The 20,308-nt window shown below is 38.6% G+C and overlaps 2 protein-coding genes across 3 annotated transcripts in view; one reads left to right on the top strand and one right to left on the bottom strand.

Moving 5' to 3' along the window:
- Positions 1–20,308, top strand: part of MCM9 (minichromosome maintenance 9 homologous recombination repair factor) — a 79,273-nt gene that overhangs the window by 40,177 nt on the left and 18,788 nt on the right. The window lies entirely within an intron of this gene.
- ASF1A (anti-silencing function 1A histone chaperone) lies at positions 3,046–19,265 on the bottom strand. Of its 2 annotated transcripts, none has more exons than XM_067546654.1 (4): positions 18,957–19,265; positions 14,955–15,070; positions 7,998–8,174; positions 3,046–4,711 (listed from the first exon to the last, which is right to left on the bottom strand). In XM_067546654.1, exons 1-4 carry the CDS (start codon positions 19,063–19,065, stop codon positions 4,499–4,501), a joined length of 615 nt encoding a protein of 204 aa, XP_067402755.1. In that variant the 5' UTR covers positions 19,066–19,265; the 3' UTR covers positions 3,046–4,498. The 2 variants fall into 2 exon arrangements, with proteins under 2 accessions (XP_067402755.1, XP_067402756.1); XM_067546655.1 differs by lacking the exon at positions 18,957–19,265 and adding an exon at positions 17,596–17,735.

The following is a 20,308-nucleotide window of genomic DNA, read 5'->3' as shown; positions in this document are numbered from 1 at the left end:
AGAAGGTATTGGAAGAGTGTTTCCTGAGTCAGAAAGAGGTGTATGCGCCTTTTGCTTTCTCTGGATTAATAGTAAATTCTATAGCAGACTAAGCAAAATAAAGATAGATGTTTGCTAAGTGACTGCTTCGAGAGGAGGCCCCATCTATGCTTTTCCAGTAGCATACATATTAAGATACTTAGTGGGCTAACAATGAAGTGAAGTTGAGCAGGAGACTGAGGCTTTGATCTTTAGCCTTTGACTGGCTGAGGACTAGGAATGAGTACTTTTCTTTGACCACTGTGTTTTCTTTACTTAAGTGCATTGTTTTTTAGACTGTTTATACTTCTCTGTCTAAAACATTGACATTGTGAACTCCTTTTTTTTATGCAGCAACTCAGACAAATGCTCAGAATGATAACATTTGGAGAGTTGTTAAATCATGTTGCTTTTCTTGTTAATGATTTTACACATTTTAGATTATCCAGTTCCTGTTTTGCATGAAGAAATATTTCTAATTCCATTTTTTTTTCCAAAGTAGAAAGACCCAATCCATGAATCCTATATTAAAAAATAGTTGGTCACAATATAAAAAATGCGAGTCAGTAAAAATTCATAAATTGCTGGTTCTTCGCTGTGGGACAGAAATACTGCAGGGCAGTTGCATCAGTAGTTAAAAGGTTTTCTTTATGGTTCCCATCCATTATTTTATTTTCCAAGAGCTACCCAAGAAAATGGTGAGCTTGCTACTGGAGCAGTGAGTCTTTCCATTCTCTGGTAGAGGAGGCTTTGCTTTGATATCCATGCATTTTGTTTGTTTGTGTTCTTCTCTTCCTCCACCTTTTATCTGGAGATAGTGGGAAAGCATTGTCACAGAGGAAGGTTTGAAGTATATCCTGAAAGTGGTCACTCTGGATTGGTTTGACTTCTTCTGGAAGCTCGTTCAACAGCTGTTGCCCCATGTGTCAGAATAATATGTCCCCAGACTCTTGCATGCATAGGGTTATTGATGTGTATTGTCCTAGAGAAGAGCGTTATCTGAATGGGTCATGAATGCAGATGTGGTAGCTAACATATATGAGTGTCCTGATCTATTGATGAGCTTGAAGATCGGGATTAAGGTCTTGAATTGTCAGTTGAAATTGACTGGGACCTAGTGGAGGGGTTGGATCACAGCAGCCCATCACACTGGAGACATGAGTAACCATGATATTACGTATGATTTGGGGCCTCTGCCTTCCAGTCACCTTCAGACCCATATGCAGTGAGTTGCAGTAATTCAGTTCGGAGATGAAAAATGCATGGCTCATTGTAACCATATCCTTGCCTAGGAGGGAGGGACAAAGCTTCCTGGCAAGCTGAAAGGGCATTTTACGTCAGTACTGCTACCTTGTCTGGTAGGCCAACTCCTCCTCTTCATACAAGTAATCTCTACCACCACATTAGCTGCGTCTGGAAAAGGAAATGTACAGTAAGGTGACATTTGTTTATTGTTGACAGTGGTGCCATGTAGATATCGAGGAGAAGAGAGGGGGACCTAGGATAGAGCCCTCTGGGAATCCACAGATGAGGGCTAGTGGGAAGAGGAGCTCATCCGTTATCACTCTTTTGGTCCTGAAATTGTATTGCTGCACTGTCTACTCAAGCTATGGCATGTGTGGAGTTAATTGTATTGAAAGCTTCAGAGAGGTCAAGTAATATGAGCACGGAGAAAGGTAGCTTCTATCCATTGCCCTGTCTTTTAGTGCCACTAGGGCTGTCTCTGTACAGTGCCCTGGTCTGCAGATCAGTGGAGAGGAATCCACGATGTTGACATGTGCTACGTGATGTGGGAGTTTGGATTCTGAATGATTTTGCCCAGGGGTGTGAGGTTGGAGAGGCGACTTGTGTCCAGTGTCGGTATCTGGAGGATCAGGCAGTCAGTTGCGTTGTTAGGAAGAAAGGAAAGATCACTTCTCTGAAGGAGATTTTGAGAAGCTGTTAGTAGTGGATGTAATTTTTTTTCTCTGACTTCACCATACATGAATTTGTTTCGCGGATGGTGTTTCTACTATTCGTAATGGATACTAATGCATGGTATGTGATGGGGCCAAACTCTGTCAGGGCAGTGGGATGATTAATGCCATCCAGTCCATCTTCAAGTATACAGCCTCAGTGAGTTCTTCCTAACTACAGCTGGTCTTTTCTGCAAAGTTAGGATAAGAGCTTTTCAGAGCACTCAGAGCTTGGGACCAGTCTCTGGCTTATGCAATCTGGGATGATTAGCTATGCAGAATAGCTCTGCTGCCACTATTTTGTAGCTATGATGGTGGTAGAAACAAATGATGTAATTTGCACCCGTTACTGCTGTTGTGTATTCCTGCAAGATCTTTGCCCTGTGTGTGCATGGATTCTGATTATGTCTTGCACCTGATCATGCTTTCATTTAAGTTATTAAAAAGTCCTATTTACTTCAATGGGGGCTGGATTTGAGATCCTATTACAATAGCATTAAACCAGGCCAAACTTCATTAGCCTTCCCGCCCTTAAGCATGTGACTAAATTTACTCATGTTTACATTTTTGTGAGATTAAATCTTTAGTTTATTAAAAAAAACTAGTAAAGTAGATGTAAAATTTAAATTTCGTGTGTGTATGTCTTGCAGTGTTAGTGTAAGGAAAAGTCACAAGTCTGAACATTAAATGTGTGTGTTTAAATATACATTTTGAAAAATACACAATTACATTAATTTATATAGAGTAATTTGACGTGTTAAAACAATGGTTAACAATTAATATTTTAACACTTAAGGAAGAGATTATTAAAGGCTTAAAATGTAGTTAGGCATTGAACTCTTATGGTCTTTCAATGCAGATTAGGCATCTAATTGCCTGTTGTACCTTTGAAAATCTCCTAGTGGTATTTCTTATTTGAAAACCCTGAAGGGTTTTTTGTTTTGTTGTGTGTAAACTGAGAAAATATTCACAAATTTGAATCAGTTTATTCTTTCAATGCACTTTCTGACCCACGTAGAAAATTGATCAAAACTGTTTGTGTTTAAAAATGAAGACAATATCACAAATGCCCTGAAAAAATAGAAATTTACTACTTTTACTACTTAGGGCATCTGCATCCTTACTAAACAATGCAGGATAAGAGAAAATGCTCCCTATTTACTTTAAAGTTGTCAGTCATCATGGACTTTACCATCCTTTAAGAGAAATAAGTTTGGGAACTTAACCAGGTTCAGAGTGTCAATGACTACTGTCAAATACTAATGTTCTTAGCAGGCTGGTTACAGGTGTGCATAATCTCCACATCATTTTGCCTTGACTCAAATAATTAGACTAAAGAGAGGATTTGGGAGAACAACTAAATTGTTAGTGTTATAATAATTAAATGTTTCAAATCTATACAATTACTACTTGGGTCCTTTATTTTCAGGATGCTGTCAGGTAACAGAATGCTTTATGGTGTGTGTGCGCCTGCATGTGTACAGTGTGTAGCACAATGAAGCCTCAATATCAATTTATGCCGTTGGGTGCTACTACAATACAAAAAATAATAAAATTGTGTATTGAAATGTCTTAAGCCCACAATGTTTTATGAAACTAAGGATGAAGCATTTCAACCGCTTATTAACTATCTAAACAGACAACATGAATAAAGAGACTTTTAAAAAAGTGAATGTGCCAGGCCATGATTGTACATAATAATCCTATAAGGAGCAATTTTTTTTCTTACTAAGTATTCATGCTATTTCTTTTGAAGTTTAAATTTTGTAATTGCTTGAAACCTTTCAAGCAATTGTGCAAGCTATTAGCATGGTTGAAAGAGAGTTATTTGCTGCGCCCACCTATTCCAAATGAAACATTGTTCTTAACAAGACTATATGACATGACTAAATAGCAGCAGGAGGAGATAAAAAAAAGAAATCAATTCCTAAAATCCCAGATAGCAGATGGTAGATCTCAAATTGCATGCTTTAAGTAACAAGTATATGCTTTGGGAGGCATAGACATTTGCACCTAAAATTATACTGTGATGGCTGTTTCCACAGTAGAGGACATTTTAGGATTATTTTGTAGAGATCACTTTTTTTTTTTCCCCCTTTCTTTGCATTTCATCAAAAAAGACAGCTTTGTTCCTAACCTGCTATTAAAGGACAATGAAATTGTATTCAGCATTAATATTAGGGATGAGCCCAAGTCCTCACTATTCCATCTGTGCTTGAAGATTAACTTTGTCCTTTAGGTTTTTAATTGCATTTACAGAGAAAAAGAAAAATAATACATATGCTTTAATCAGATTAAGTTTAGAGCAAATAAAATAACACATTAGAGAAAAAAACTACTTAAAAATAGTTGTATTTATATTCCACAATTTGCTCAAATACTGTTTTTTTTCTTATAAACTTTCTACAGGCTGTTTAAAACAACTTCTTTATGTTGTTTGTCAACTATGTACTTATGGAATTTCAGGCAAATAGTTCTGGTTGTTTTTACAGCTTAACACATGTACAGTATCAAAACGATGGTAGTCACATGCAGTCCATATGAGATTCTAACATGACATTTAATGAATTTTCTGATGTTGACCACCCCTTTGATGCTGAAGGTAATGCATCTGTAGAAAGAAGTGACTGTAGATTTGGGTTACTGCTCTCTGCATCTTCCAGTTTTTCAGTGTTGTCCTCCCAGTTAATGTGGAATCTTGTGACTCTGGGGTTAGATGCCAAAATATTCCTTTGAAGCTGGAGAAGGAGAAAGTATATTAATTGTTGTGCGCACTAGAGTTCTGTATAAATTTATGTGCAAACTAATCTCTACAAATGTATGGCACTTAAACTTTAATCTACAGATGCTGCATATGTATCAAGTACAGATGTTTACCATACAGAATCATACCATTGGTCCATTTAGTCTAGTATCCTGCCTCAGTGGCCAAATTTGCTTCAGAGAATGACATAAAGCCCTCATCTTCCACCAAGCCAAATGTGCCATGCTCACTAGTGGGGGATAGATTTCCTTCTTAACACCCCACTTTATGCATGAGATTTGATTGTGCTTATCTTAGCTTGCATAGCTACAAATGTTCAACACAGAATTAAATTATCCTGCCCTCTTAAAAAAAAATGTAGTCACAGTCTGAGGCACTAACCTTCTGCCGCAGTGAATTACACAAGTGACTGATTATACAATGTGCAAAGTAGTAATACTGTTTATTTTTCTCTAATTGCATCAAATGTCTCTTTGTTCTTGTCTAATGCTGCAATCCTTACTCATGTTAATAGAATTACTCTGCAAGTTTTTTTCCCCATAAGTGTGCTTTAGACCCCATTTTAACTTTGATTTAATTGTATTTAATTTAATTTCTATTTTTAAAAAAAATCTGCAAATATATTAAGCTTCGAAGCAGGAAGGTGATATTAGACCTGGCCCCATGTAAACGGTACTGTTGACCCTCATGTTTCTTTTGCAAAGATGACAGGGATGTGTATGAATATGGCCAAAAATTGATTCATTTTTTCACTGCATCCTTTCTACTTTTTAATTAAGATACTTTGGAAAGTTTGTTAACTATGTAGAACGTGCATATTACAGCAGGGTTTAAGACACCCGAATCTCCCATGTTGCAGAACCATCAGCCCTCATCATGAAAGTTTAGCTTCCTTAGCAGTTTGAGTTCTGTGGCTCTGATTCTTGCACACACACTCTTGCCAAATGGAAGGCAGCAATCTACTCCGTCGCTCAAAGTCGCTGCATATGGACCCAGTACAATCAATTAATTATTAAATTAATCATGGGAAAACTCTGTCCTGGAGCTACAACTGACCTTTTTCTCCAAAGAAAGAACTGTCATTGAGTAATTCCTCTTACCCAAATTGACAGAACCTTTTATTTTCAAACCTGATCTGCTTATTTCCTCTTCAGTTATAATTATATGTTTTTACCAATGCTATCTCCAACTCCCATTAAATATCTAAATTCTGCACAGAAGACTTCTAATTTAGTCAAGGATTTTGCGCTGTACTGCCACCAAAATTAAGAACCTCCTGCTGTATTGGTGAGTGAAAATAATTCAGTGGAATTTTGCTACTGTTTTTTGATAAAAGCAGAGAGTTAACTTTGCAGAAACAAATGATACTAGATTAAAAATAGTAGTTGAGATTTATTTTTTTTAGTTCAAGTACTTATGAACATATCAGGATATTTGGAGGCCAAAATTTCAGCACTTACACCATAAAAAAAGGCATAAAAGGAAATGACTATAAAGTCAAAAATAAAAATTGGGGAAAAGAAAGGAACAGATTAGAGATTTAAGGTCAAGATTTTAAGAAGATAATAGCAACTTTGGGTGCCCAACTTGAGGCCCCTCAAAGTAACCTGATTTTCAGGAAGTGCTATGTACCTGACCCCTGAAAATTGGGCACCTTGAGGGAGTCTCAGGCTAGGCACACAAAATCACTAGTCACCTCTGAAAATCTTGGCCTTAAGTGTCTTCTAGTGATCCACAATTTAAATGTAGTTATATCAGGAGATCATTTTTTGGGAATGCATGGCTTTTCTCTGGCCTAATCATTGCAGTACATGCATTGTTCTGGTCCACTCTGCAGATTTTAAACATCCTCTCATGTACATAAAATGGAAGAACAATTTTACCTCATTACCCTCCACCATTAGCCTTCTAATAGCAGTTCATATACAATACTTCCTTAAATTTCTATACAAATAAAGGCCCTGACCCCCACAAGGTGACCCCACATGGAGGCAGACTACTGTGCTTTCACAGAACCCTAATGGATTCTACTATGTGGAAGACGTTGCAGGTCTGCAGATGCCAATCCCCTCCCTCGGTATAGTGTTATGTTCCAAATAATTCTGATTTTACATGTCCTTTTAATACTAGTCCTGACTTAGGTTAATAAAAAACAGACACTTTTTTTAGTTAATGTTCTTAGATTTTGTGTTTTGATTTTTTTAAGTCAAGTGTCTGATTTACCAACTCTGTGTGATTATTCAACCAGCTCTAATTAGGTTACACAGGTTTTTTTTCATTTTGTTTTTTCCATACATTTTTGTTTGTTTGCTAGAGAGAGTCTGCAAATGACGCTGTTAAGCCTGCTGCTCTAAAACTATTACAGTTGGGTGGAGAAGGTTAAGGAAAATTGTCAGGTTGACAGATCTCGAAAAATGTTAGCTCTCTGTTTATCACAGAATGAGTAGAAGATGAATAGCATTAGTCCAGTTTTCTACACCTCCCTGAACTTGCTTTGGCTCTATTTTGGAGGGACCACCTCTAAAGTAGGTCAGTCTCCAGAGCCATTCAAATTGGTCCATCTCCAGTTTTTGTTAATAGGAATATCAATTATGATATTTGTGATATGGATACTTGTCCACTAGGAAATGGAAAGAGACCAACTCATTTCACATAATCCATATAAAATGGGAATAACTTCTGTTCACTACTGATCTGGCAAGGATTCTGGATGAAAGACTATATGCCAGTCACCTTCAAAACTATGATAGAAAACAAATTTAAGGTGACACACAGCTAAGTCTTCTGTTTTTGCTTGATTTGATGTCTAGTTTTATATGGCTTAAGACAATGATACTCAAACTGAGGCTCACAAGCCACAAGTGGCTCTTTAATGTGTCTCCTGCAGCACATGATATTAAAACACAGTGTGATTTAATTATTAACCAATAAGAATGCTTTTACTAGGTTATTAACTAATTGTAGTTGATAAAATAATACTTGGTCAGTCATTTTGCGGTGAGAATAAATATATAAAAAACTAAATATTTCACGTCATACTGTTTACATAAGAATATGTAGTTCTATAGTAAATGAAACAATGAATTCACAACTACTGTGGCTCTTTTGTGTAATGTTGATCGCTAGTTTGGCTCCTGAACCATTGAGGTCTGAGTATCACTGGCTTAAGGAATTGTTTGGGATCTTTTTTTTTTTAAAGAAAGAAAACCTATTATGCTAACCGTGTTTTGGATATATGATCAGAATAGAACATTTCTTACCTTAGAAAAGTCTGGTTTTACTGGAGGATTCTCTCTCAATTCTGTTTCAGTATATTCATTGTTTACATAATAGCCGACTCTAATAAATTCTTGGCCTCGGTAGGTGCATGTAATTAACACAACTGTTACACCTACTGCATCTGCATCAGGTATAAGTCCTGGATTAGGAGCATCAGCCTAAAATGTAAAAGGAAAAGGTTATTAAAACAATACAGATTGATTTACCTCATCTCCAGTTGCATACCATATGGATATCTAGCAGGGGGGAATGGGAGTAGTATGTCATATCATGTGGATTAAGCACTGGCTGTGCACAAATTTTAAATTGATGCTTCTTTCATAGTCAGGAGATAGCATGCAAGCACCACTGCTCTCTCAGAAATCACCACCTTGGATTTAGGGCACTACTCTGTAGAGATACACAGCAACTCAGGCTGTCTACACTTACAGGTCTACCGCTGCAGCTGTGTCATGGTAAGGTCTCCCGTGTAGCCGCTCTATGCCATCAGGAGAGAGCAACCCTGCCGGCATATTTAAACTATCTCCAACGGAGGGCGGTAGCTATGTTGGCAGGAGAGCGTCTCCCATGGACACAGCGCTGTCCACACTAGTGCTTTTGTTGTGTCGGTCAGGGATGTATTTTTTTCCACACCCCAACCAACAAAGGTTTTACCAACAAAAGTGCTAGTGTACACAAAGCCTCAGTCTCCAGTGTTTGGTGGTTGGTTTGTTTTTGTTTTGTTTTGTTACTTCTGAAGACTAGATGAACAGGCAGCTTTTGCATCTCAAATTGCTTTTTAGACCAATTACCACCTAGTCAGTAGTTCAGGCAGATGCACTAATGTCCCTCTAACCCTGCTGTGCCACTGTTCTCCACCTCAACCTTTAAGGATTACCCTTGCCAGTTTATTTTTCATGAGGTATGTGAGGTTACACTGGGGTGCATATGTTTTCACAGCAGATAGATTAATCTGGTAAGGGAAAACTGCAAATCATACTTCAGCAAGAGAGGGAATTGGATTGCAGTGAGGTTTGAGCTATTCCACAAGCTAATGAGAGAAGGAACCAGTATGTCTTTTGCCTCCCTCCTCGTTACTAAGTTTGTTACAGTATGTGTTGTTAAAAACAACTATCTCATCACTTGGAGAGAACTTCTATCATATTTTCAACCAGTAACTCAGGCCTAATTAATAGGCATTAATCTTTCTAAATGATCTAGCAGTGGCAGTCCAGTTATTAATAAAAAAAAAGTGTGCATCATAAAATAGGGCTCATCCCAACCTTTTGACATGCTTTGTAGCTGTAATTTATTGTTGAAATTTTTTGTTTCACCCTGGACGTAGGACGTGTAACAATGCACATTTTTTCAAGGGATCACGACTTAAACTACTTCATGTTTACAAATTTTGGGATAAAAAATACCAAAACAGCAATTAAGCACTGCACTGTTGCTGGGAAAGTTACAGCCAAACATACTTCTAATAGTTTATTATGCAGTCTAGTACTGTGGTCTGTTGAGCTGGTTGATCTTATGTCATTGGCTCCTGCTTCCTGTTTCCTTGATTTTACAAGTGTCTATACACCAACCTAGAGACCTCTACTAAGGACTGTGGCTATTGAGGGGAAGGAATAGATGAGTCAGACCCCTTGGGGATAGCAGTCACCAGTGTGTGAGGAATAACTAGGGACTATCCAGGCAGTATATCCAAAATCAGGCAGGGACCAAGGCTGCCAAGCAGTATATCCAAAATCAGAAAGGCTAAGACACAAAATAAGTTACACCGAACAACGGAAATAAAGGCAATAAGAAAAAAAATGTATAAGTACATAAGGAGCAAGAGAAAGACAAAAGAACATGTAGGTCCACTCCTTAGCTGGGAAGGAGTGCTATTAATGGATGACATCAAGAAGGTGGAGATGTATAATGCCTATTTTGCTTCAAGTCTTCACTAAAAAGATTAATGGTGACCAGATACTTAACACAATTAGTATTAACAACAAGGGAGCAAAAACACAAGCCAGAATACGGAAAGAATAGGTTAAAGAATATTCAGATGAGTTAGATGTACTCAAGTTGACAAGGCCTGATGAAATTCATTCTACTGCACTTAAGGAACTGGCTGAAGCAATCTCAGAACTGTTAGCAATTATCTTCAAGAACTCATGGAGGATGGGTGAGGTCGCAGAGAACTGGAGAAGGGCAAACATAGAACCTGTCTTTAAAAAGGGGAACAAAGAGGACACGGGGAATTATAGACCAGTCAGCCTAACTTGGATACTTGGAAAGACACAAACAAAATTATTAAACAATCCATTTGTAAGCACTTAGAGAATAACAAAATAATAAGTAATAACCAACATGGATTTGTCAAGAAAAAATCATCCCAAACCAACCTAATTTCCTTCTCGCACAGTGTACTGGTGTAGTGAATGGAGAGAAGCAGTAGATGTGATATATCTTGATTTTAGTAAGGCTTTTGACAGAGTCCCACATGACATTCTCATAAGCAAACTAGAGAAATGTGGTCTAGTTGAAATTACTATAAGGTGGGTGCACAACTGGTTGAAAAACAGTACTCAGAATAGTTATCAATGGTTCGCTGTCAAACTGGAAGGACATATCTAGTGTGGCATGGTAGGCATCTGCCCTTGGTCCAGTGCTATTCAATAATGACTTCAATAATGAAATGGAGAAAATCTGCAGATGACTTCAATGTAGGAAGGGTTGCTAGCACTTGAGAGGGCAGAATTAGAATTCAAAATGACCTTAAAGTGAAGAGTTGGACTGAAATCAATAAGATGCAATTCAGTAAAGACAAGTGCAAAGTACTACATTTAGGAAGGTAAAATCAAATGTACAACTACAAAATGGGGAATAACTGGCTAGCCAGTAGTACTTCTGAAAAGGATCTGGGGGTTACAGAGGATCACAGATGGAATATGAGCCAACAATATGATGCAGTTGTGAAAAAGACATATCATTATTAATTATTAATAGGAGTGTTGTATGTAAGACATGAGACATAACTGTCCCACTGTACTTGGCACTGGTGAGGCCTCAGCTAGTGTACTGTGTCCAGTCATAGGTGCTACACTTTCAGAAAGATGTGGAGAGAGAGTCCAGAGGAGAGCAACAAAAATGACGAAAGGTTTAGAAAGCCTGACTTCTCTGGAAAGGTTAAAAATCTGGGCATGTTTAGTCTTGAAAAAAGAAGACTGAGAGGAGACCTGAGAACCATCTTCAAATATGTTAAGGGCTGTTATAAAGAGGATGGTAATCAATTAGTCTTCATGTCCACTGGCATTGAAGGTGGGGCAAAAAGTAATGAGCTTAATCTGCAGCAAGGGAGACTTAGAAAGTTTTTCCTAATATCTAACCTAACTATAAGGATAGTTGAGTGCAGGAATAGGTGTCCAAGGGAGTTTGTGGAATCTCTGTCATTGGAGGTTCTGGCTTAACCCCACTTACTATAGAGGAGTTATGTCAGCAGAAAATTTGGCCCTATATGTAAATATATCTATAAGTATATAAATGTGTAAGTATATAAATGTACACTCATGCACATAGACGAATTGATTCTTCACCTGCCAATGAAATGCAGTCACTTCTGGGTAAAGATGTAGTGACTCCATCTATGTACAACAATAGATTTATATAGAGAGTGAAAATAATGCTCGAAACTTCAAGGAGAATTTAAATAAGCGGAATTTAATTATCCAAATTGTGTTATGGTAAGGTCTGGACCTGTCTAGACTAGGAGAATGAAGTGTTCAGCAAACATGCTCTAGTCTATTGTATTCTATATGGGTTTTTATACAGCACAATATCTCAGCACTTCAGTCGTGCATTAAGTGAAGTAACTAAAAACATTTGTCACACGTTGTTTGTTCTCTCAATGTTGACAAATGTGTGTTAATTAACATGTTTAAAGCCACTAAGCACTTTGTCTATGCTAAGACTAGTGGCCTTTAAAACATATTATCTGCTCATGGTCAATAGCTTGTCCCTGACCAATAACCACAACCAGTTAACATCATGTTTAAATGCCACTGTCGTCTTCTACATTAGATAAAAAGCGTTAACAACATGTTAGTTAACATATGTAAACTAAAATGTTTGCTAAACACACCTAATTTTCCTTGTCTAAAGAGGACCACCGAGACACGTTTGTGCAAAAAGTGCCTACAAGTGTTCAGAACTTTGATTTTACATCTGTTCAGAACTTTGATTTTACATCTGTTCAAAAGATTGCACCTAGAGTAACTCAGCATCCTAATGGTATGCTGGAGTGTTGGTTCAATTACTGACTCAGAAGGAAGAGAGTACTACCTACTGCATCACCAACATGACTTCCTGCAATGCCCTTTGTTCTTGGTGGTCTCCCATTTAAGTATTGACCAGGCCCAATCCCTCTTGTGAAATTTGATGATCAAAATCTAATATACTTTGGGCTGCAGGTATTTTCCTAAAGAAACAGGAAGGAGAACTTCACTGTGTTACAGGAAAGGTTGTATGGAATCCTGCATAGGATATATTCCAATATAAGCAGAGGTTCTCTATGTCTAACTCCTAGTTTGGCTGAAATAATATTCATAGTTGAAATATAATAGATGATTCCTTCCTATATACATTTCAGATCTGGGGGACATGTGAATTTGGGGTAATCTGAAGTTTGGATAATGAGGGTTACCTGTACAACATGCCCAAAATGTGCCTCATTAGATAATCAACATCAGCTCTTCTTCCTGTACCTCTTTACCATCAGCAACATTTACAACTTAAAAAAAAATTAATTTTTAGTTTTCAAGTGAATCATAGTAACTTCACTCAAACTAATGCATCTTTAAAAAAATTAGAAGCATAAATTCCAACTCATCTTTCTGAGCAGTGTACCACACTGCCACCTGTTTCCAAAGGCATCAGAGGGCCACAGACGACTTCTTTCAATGAATATGGTAAGCTGTTATTACTAAAGGGTTACAGTTTGATAGTAGAAGAAATTCTAATCCGGAAAGTAATTTATCATACATCTGCTTTATTGATAGTATGCAGAAAATAGCCCCAGCATTGAAAGCTAATTAATAGGAAAGTGCTTAGAGAATGATTTGCATATAAAAGGCTGCTAAATGTATCTACCTTCCTGCTCTTATTGCTGTGCCTTTGACCTGCTTTTGGATAAAGGAAAACTTTATTTTGCAAAGTTTCAGGTGGGCTCTGAAACATTCGAATAATTGGGATTTACATGTTTATTTAAGATGTCTTAGACGTTTTCTGCACATGCTCGGACACCACCCTTAAAACAATTGTATCAACTGTCAGAAAGATAGAAGCTCATTCATGTCTTCAGTTATTTTCTTTAGTTTTAGGGTGAACTCCAGTGTATCTTTGCCATAAAATCTCAGCAAAGTGCAGTTCTCATGTGGGGGTGGAAGCATAGTTCTTCTGAAAGGAGCTAATTTTAGTTTTAGTCTGACACTTCTTCCCGTGCACTTTAGTCCTGCTTTAGTACCAGACAAGAGGCTAGCATTGGATAAACAGAAGTTGTGCTGAACTAAGGCTACGCATACACTACAAGAACGACAGCAGCATAGCTGCAGCACTGCAGTTACACTGCTGTAAGTGTATCTACAGCAACAGAAGGGGTTTTTCTGGCACTGTAGTAAATCTACCTCCTTGAGAAGCAATAGCCAGGTTGATGGAAGAATTCTTCTGTCAGTCTAGCTGTTTCTCTACTGGAGCATAGGTCGGCTTAACGATGTCTCCCATTCACACTCTCTAAACAACATAGTTAAGTTGACCTAACTTTTAGATTTAAGACAGCCCTAAATTTTAGAAAGATCCACTAAGAATTAAAGTGGGACTGAAACCAGACTAGTGCATTAAGCCAGTGTTTCTCAATTGGTGTTCCGCGGAAACGCTGTTAGGGTTCCGCGAGCAGCTGTTCTCCACCGCTGAGAGCAGCTGTTCTCTGCGCCGCCGATCAGCTGTTCTCCACGCTGCCGAAAAAGGGAAGATGTCCCAGATTTTTCGGCGGAGGGTATTGAGTGTAAGTGTCATTTAATTGCTTATTTTGAAATTTTATTTGGCCCCATATGTAAAAATACTGTTAAGAGTTTGGGGAGTTCCGCAATTATTTATCGAGTTCAAAAGGGTTCCGTGGCCAAATTTAATTGAGAAACACTGCATTAAGCCATCCCACTGCCACCCTCTCCCCATTTTCCTTCTGGCACTGCCTTATTTGTAACTTTTTAGCTTTACCAGTTGATAGCTATTAGGATTTCCAAACATCTGAAAGTTTGTGGGTGAGTCCTAATCTTCATGTGTCTCCCTGACATGCTTGCCATCTACAATGAGAATCCCAAACTTTTTTCAGGACTTGTGACGTGTTGCAATATAATTGAGCATCATGACACGTGGATCCAAACATCATGATGCAATATTGTCTTGCTGAACAAAGATAAATAGATCACTGTCCTGTTGAGTTTTAGCATGAATTAACTGAGCTGGTCACTGGGAGGAGGGACCTACATTAACCTTTTATACCCAAAATTTCCCACAATGGCTCCCCCCCCACCACAACCCCACCAGTGCTACGAATGTTGGGGAGTAATATCATAGATCGGCTAACCGGCATTTTTAACCTGTGTCGTCTAACCTTGGCATGAGCAAGTTTAGCAGAATGGTTAAAATGCCAGTGGCCATCACAGCCTTTTCTAGACTAGCCCCACCTACCTCCTAAGTCCCTCAAGTGGAGCTGTAGCAGTAGGAAATTTCAGGCAAAACAAGAGCTAGTGCAGACAAGGCCTTAAAGTCAGGAACAGTAGATTTAAGGAGTTGATACAAATGGTGTTTGCTAGGAAAAAACATATTATAAAATGCTGCTTTGCTTTATGCTGTCACCTTTAAACACCGAATTAAAAGGATTGTTTTAAAAATATTGAAAATAACAAACTTACCTGAAATACAAACATATGCCTTCCTGCAGGAACAGGTCCTACTAAAACGGAGTCTAAAACTTGATCATACTCCTCACTTTCCGCTGAACCCACATAAATTATTTTCCATTCCAAATCTATGTTAAAACAAAAACTACATTTTAAAAAATGCCACAATTTGCATGTAATTTAATTATCTCTCTTTGAAAAAGCCACTCCATAGCTCCACATAAAAGCCCCCAGTTCTTGCTTATTTAGGATATAAGCCCAAAATTGCCTCCATAGCTGCTGGTCCACAAAGACTAAAGGCTTGTCTACAAGGGGAAATTTAGTATGCCATGCCCTAAACAGCAATACAACATCCAGGCAGTGTGTTCCCTTTCTCCCTCCCCAAATATTTTGCAGAGCAGGCTAGCTTAATTGGATAGATAACCCACTGTACAAACACACACACAGAAACAAAGGATATATAATTATGATATTGTGATTACAGAATACTCTCAATAAAGGTTTTGGTGTTTGGCTGTAACCTGAGTTTTGAGATGGAATTATAACCATTTTACGTAAAATCTAATGTATTTTATTGTTTCATAATAAGATTTAAAGAAACCAAACAATAAATATAGTTCATAGGTCTCCTGGCCCGCCATTTGTGTTGCGGTGCTCACTCTTTGCCCCCACTGCCTGTTTAAAAACTGAAACTATCAGCTAGCATCCATTAGCTCTTACTTCTGCTTGTTTTTAACTTTCACTTTCCAGTTAAAACACACACACAGCAGAACTAAGCCTAGAGGCTAGAATTCTGCAAGTTTGGGATTTTAAACAGACAATAAATATCACTAGGACGGGTTAATCTTATTGAAAGATGCCATTTGTTGTTATTTTTAATGGAAATTATTTTAAAATAGTGCCTTTAAAAAAAAAAACCCCAATGTGACACATATTTATTTGTCTTTCAGTACAGAACTATGTCCTGATCATGCATATAGAGTCACTAGTGCATACTCCTGTGCCATTCCATTGTCTTCAACAAGACTCTCTGCACGGGTGTACACAGGAGTCTATGCTAGGCTCTCTTGATGCAGGATTGGAGCCTAAGTAAGGAAGAAACTGCAATATTTTAATACAACTTGGCTACTTTATGATTTCAATCACTATTTTCCCTCATTTAACACAGCCTTTTTTGTGTGTTTATTTTTAAGTGGCATAACTCATAGTATTCAGGAAGGAATTTTTCTCCCCTTGTATAGCACAGTACAACTTGCCAGGTAGTGTGTTTTTTGCCTACCTTTGAAGTATCTGATATTGGATACTGCCAAGACAAGATATCAGACTAGACAGACAAATGGTCAGATCCCTATATAAATATACCATACAAAATTGAAGAATAGTGTTTAAGCCAGGAAAGTTCATAGCACATCTATTATAAGCCACTGTCCCAAAGCACTCTATAGAAGTCATTGTGGATTGATAGTTTACAGTATCTCAGACTAGGAATAATATTGGGGGGGTGGAGGGAGTAAAAGCTATTTTTAAAATTATATGCTTAAAGGGTAACTATCAAATCCTACTTATTTAGGACTCTGTGCCCATCAGTAACTTTTAAAATAGTTTTATAAAAATAAACAAATGAAATTTAAAAATTAAACTGGCAAGTGAATGGTCTGATTTGGAGAGAAAAAAATACAGTAAATGGCCAAGATATTAGTGTTTGAAAATTAAAGCAAGGATGCAACTTTCTTCATCAAACATATGAAGATTATCTGTAATAATCATTTTAATGACTTATATTAAAGATCAAAACACCTGTGCTCATATGGGGATAGAGACATGGTAATTGGTGGCTATGCTATAACTGTACTTCTCATTCTCAGTTGAAAACAGGGATAAAAGTAAAAAAAAAAAAAAAAAAAAAAGGGGAAGCAAGCCATCTTTATTTCTGCTCATTTAGACACTAATCAACCTGGATCATCTTTCATTTAAATCCATAAAGTGATGAATGTGACATATGCAAATGAACACAAATAGGAAGGGAGAGGTGAAATCTTTGCAGCACTGGTGTAATATGTGCCTGTGCCTAGCACGACCAATTAAACTGGCTGTTGCATTCTGCTATAGCATCCAAGTAGTCTTAAAGAGTAGCACCATGTAAGCTTTGTTTACACTAAAGAAATCTTTAAAGAATTTCTCACCACCTCAGAACAGGTGTATACCACATACTTGTACAAACAATGGCAGATGGTCTAAACTAACACTTCTCCCAGGGTCAGAACTGGTGAACTGCACTAGTGCTAGAGCAACAGTGAGAAAATTTAAGAAATCCTGAGTGTAGATAGGGCCTCTTCAGAGAGTACCAGCAAGTACGATAATTAGATCAAATGTGGTGGTGTTTTCTGTGATGCGGACACTTGCCCACAGAGAACTGGTCTAACCCAATGCATTTTGTGTAAGCCACCAACACATAATAAAATAGTAGTGACTAAAAGTTACAGATCTTGGCTAGATTTGAACTGGTGACACAAAGGTACAGAGCTCCATTACCAGAGCTTTGAGCTGCTTAGTCCCCCATAAAATTAAAACAAAAATGTATTTTCCCCACCCCCTTAAAATTTTCAGTGCCCCATATATCAGATGTCACTGAATGTGGTGGGGTGACTAGCACCTTTTGGATCTGTCCTCTTCATGGGGACAAAGAGAGCATAAGCTGCAAATCAGTTGTGGCCACAAGCAGTCCCACTCCTCTCTCCAACGCTTAAGTAACTTTCGGAGAGGTCACCAACGGCTTGCTTCATTCGCCTGTAGTACCAGTGCTCTTGAGGGAAGCTAGAGGAAGTCCACTTCCAGTCCACACTGGTGAGGCCAGTGGTCCCAGTGCGCTCCTCTGGCCAGAAGAGAAATGGATGTTGTTTTCTGCTGTAAAAATCCTGTTTCTTAACCTGCAGCAGTGGCCCAACACACTGTAGTGTCACTGCTGTAGACCTTTCTGGCCCCTTCCTGGAGAATGCTGTAGCACTCTGTAAGCGTGACCCGCACTGGAGGAGTCGCTGCTGAGCCATGCAAGGGGTCAATGCCTAGTCTACCCTCTGGTCTGTGCTTGGGAGGAGTGAGTGGATGCTGAGACCTCACTCCCTGCACAGAGCACCCTGCTCTCTTGATAGGCTGGGGAGCAAAAATTAGGTGTGAAGGCTGCTGAACCTAGCAGGGATTCCTAGCTGACACAGCATGGTGCACCCAGACCCCCAGGCTGCCAACAAACTAACTTCCAAGGGAGTTCTAAAAATATTATTTTCTCCCCACCCGCCGGGGGTAGTGTAGTACCCAGAATAACATCACATTTGGAAAGGGAGTCAGTCAGTCAGTCACTTGGATTATTTTCAGACATTTTGTAAAATACTAAATGCTGCAGCTGCATTTTAATCTCTACTTTAAACACCTCCCTCCCCCGAAAGATGTTTTTTCCCCAAAAAGTATTCAAAACAATCTAACGTCAAGACAAGGAAAACATGTCCTGGGATGTGTTTTCCCCACTCGGTGCAACGTTTCGGCATATCGCAGCTCTGCTCAGCAACAGTTCATCTCAGCAAAAGGGATGCATGCGAGATGTGCTCGTTAACCCCCCCCTCCTCACCCCCATACACACACACACACACGCACACGCACACACACACACACACAAAGCTGGCAACATGGCTACCACCACTCAAACAAGTTCCTGGCGACTGAAGCTTACATTATCAAATGCAAGGCTTTAGATCCGAAATCCAGCACTCAACTCTGCAGCAGAGGACAGAATCATCCAACTTTCCTTTGCCTTGCAAGCTAAACGCGTCAGTGTCAGCCAGAGCCTTTCCAGAGAGCATGCAGATGCCTGCCAGCACATCCTTTCATCTAGTCACACCGAGGCAGACAAGGAGAAACTGTTAAATAGTAGAACCAGGCCTTTGCGAAGTTTAAACCTTTTAAAACCTGGAAGTAGTAGTCCTGGGTGTTAAAATCCGTAGTGGGGAAAAAAAATCTACTCACCTTCAGACAGATCCTCTATGCACTCAAACGTGATTTCGAATTGAAAAGGATTGTAGAAAGGAGAAGGATTGTCCAACACCACTACATTGTTCACCTGAACCTTTGCCATATTTTGAAAAAAACACAAACAATAGGAATAGGGTGTTAATGCAGCACAATAAAGTCCAGTGTGTTGTTTTTTTGTAAAGCACAAACTCCACTGCCAGTACTTGATCAAGGTTGCAGAGCTGTGACTTGAGAAACTTTTTTTTTTGTCTTTTATTTACAACAGGAACACTCCACACTGTTTTGCAGCTTTCCTATTTCACTAAACTACAGCCCATTCTGCTCTGTTAACTGGCAGCCTTGGCAGTGATTGGCTGCACATTGAGCTATGACCCTCCTCCTGAAGCTTCCTGAAAGAACAAGATGGGCTCCTTTGCTCTGAATGGGCTCGAAAATATTAGCTGCTGCTCCACCTGCTGGCCCAGAGTAAGAGAAAGGCTTAGAACAAAGTGACTGGCGTGACTGAAACTGGGAAGAACAAATGAATGGAGAGCTGGTCTGACACTGAGCACTGTGCTCACAAAACGTGTGCAAGGCACCAGTGGCGGGAGTTGGCCTTTTGTTTTTGCTTTTCCTCTCCTTTATTTAACCCTCCTCCCATTTTTTTCCTTTTCTTGTTTTTCCTTCCAAATCCAGAGCTGCTTCTCTGTGAGGCCAGATGTTGAATAGAATTCTTTTCATTAAGGAAAATAAAGATATAGTTGCCAATTTTTCTTTTGCTGGTTTTAAATCTTTGTTAACCCCATTGACTTTGCTCCTGATTTACAATGTTATATTTTGAGTCAAACCATAGGATTTAAGAGACCAGGCCTGAAACCCTTACATGAATAGTCCCACGCCCAGGTTTCACTTTGAGTTTTATGTTCAGATTAACCCAAAAAACAAAAAGAAACTCTGTGACACCCAGTTCAAAGTTTAATGTAGACTGTCTATCACTTCTGTTTCATGGATTGAGGAGTGGGTCTCTGTTAAAAGATATGTTAAAATATTTTTATTTTGCAGAGTTTGTTGTGTGGCCTTTTTGATGCTTCTATATGCTTTAAATGTTGTTAGTGGATCAGGTGTATTCCTGGTATAACTTTGCTAATATCATTGAGTTTGCACCAGAGATTAATTTGACTTGAAGAATTTAGTCCTTTCGTTTTAGTTCCTTTTGTAAATTTGTCCATATCATAAAACCATCACGTCAAAATATGGCATGCTTGGCAGATTTTGCTCCACAGACTATTACCAGGGCTGTAATAAATGGGATCTCAGACCAGTAGGTCTGAATTCAGGTGCATTAGCAGAGCTGTGTGGTGAAATTT

This window comes from Emydura macquarii, unplaced genomic scaffold, assembly GCF_026122565.2.
Source record: "Emydura macquarii macquarii isolate MOO-44397 ecotype Brisbane River unplaced genomic scaffold, CSIRO-AGI_Emac_v2 contig_1146, whole genome shotgun sequence".
NCBI lineage: Eukaryota > Metazoa > Chordata > Testudines > Chelidae > Emydura > Emydura macquarii.
Note: the sequence above shows the minus strand (reverse complement) of the source record. Positions and strands in the feature narration are given on the sequence as shown.

Coding starts and splice junctions, on each gene's coding strand:
- ASF1A (XM_067546654.1), bottom strand. CDS start 19,065: ATGGCAAAGGTTCAGGTGAACAATGTAGTGGTGTTGGACAATCCTTCT. Junction 8,175..14,954: donor GGCATATGTTTGTATTTCAG/GTAAGTTTGTTA, acceptor TTTACATTTTAG/GCTGATGCTCCTAATCCAGG. Junction 4,712..7,997: donor TAAAACCAGACTTTTCTAAG/GTAAGAAATGTT, acceptor CTCCTTCTCCAG/CTTCAAAGGAATATTTTGGC.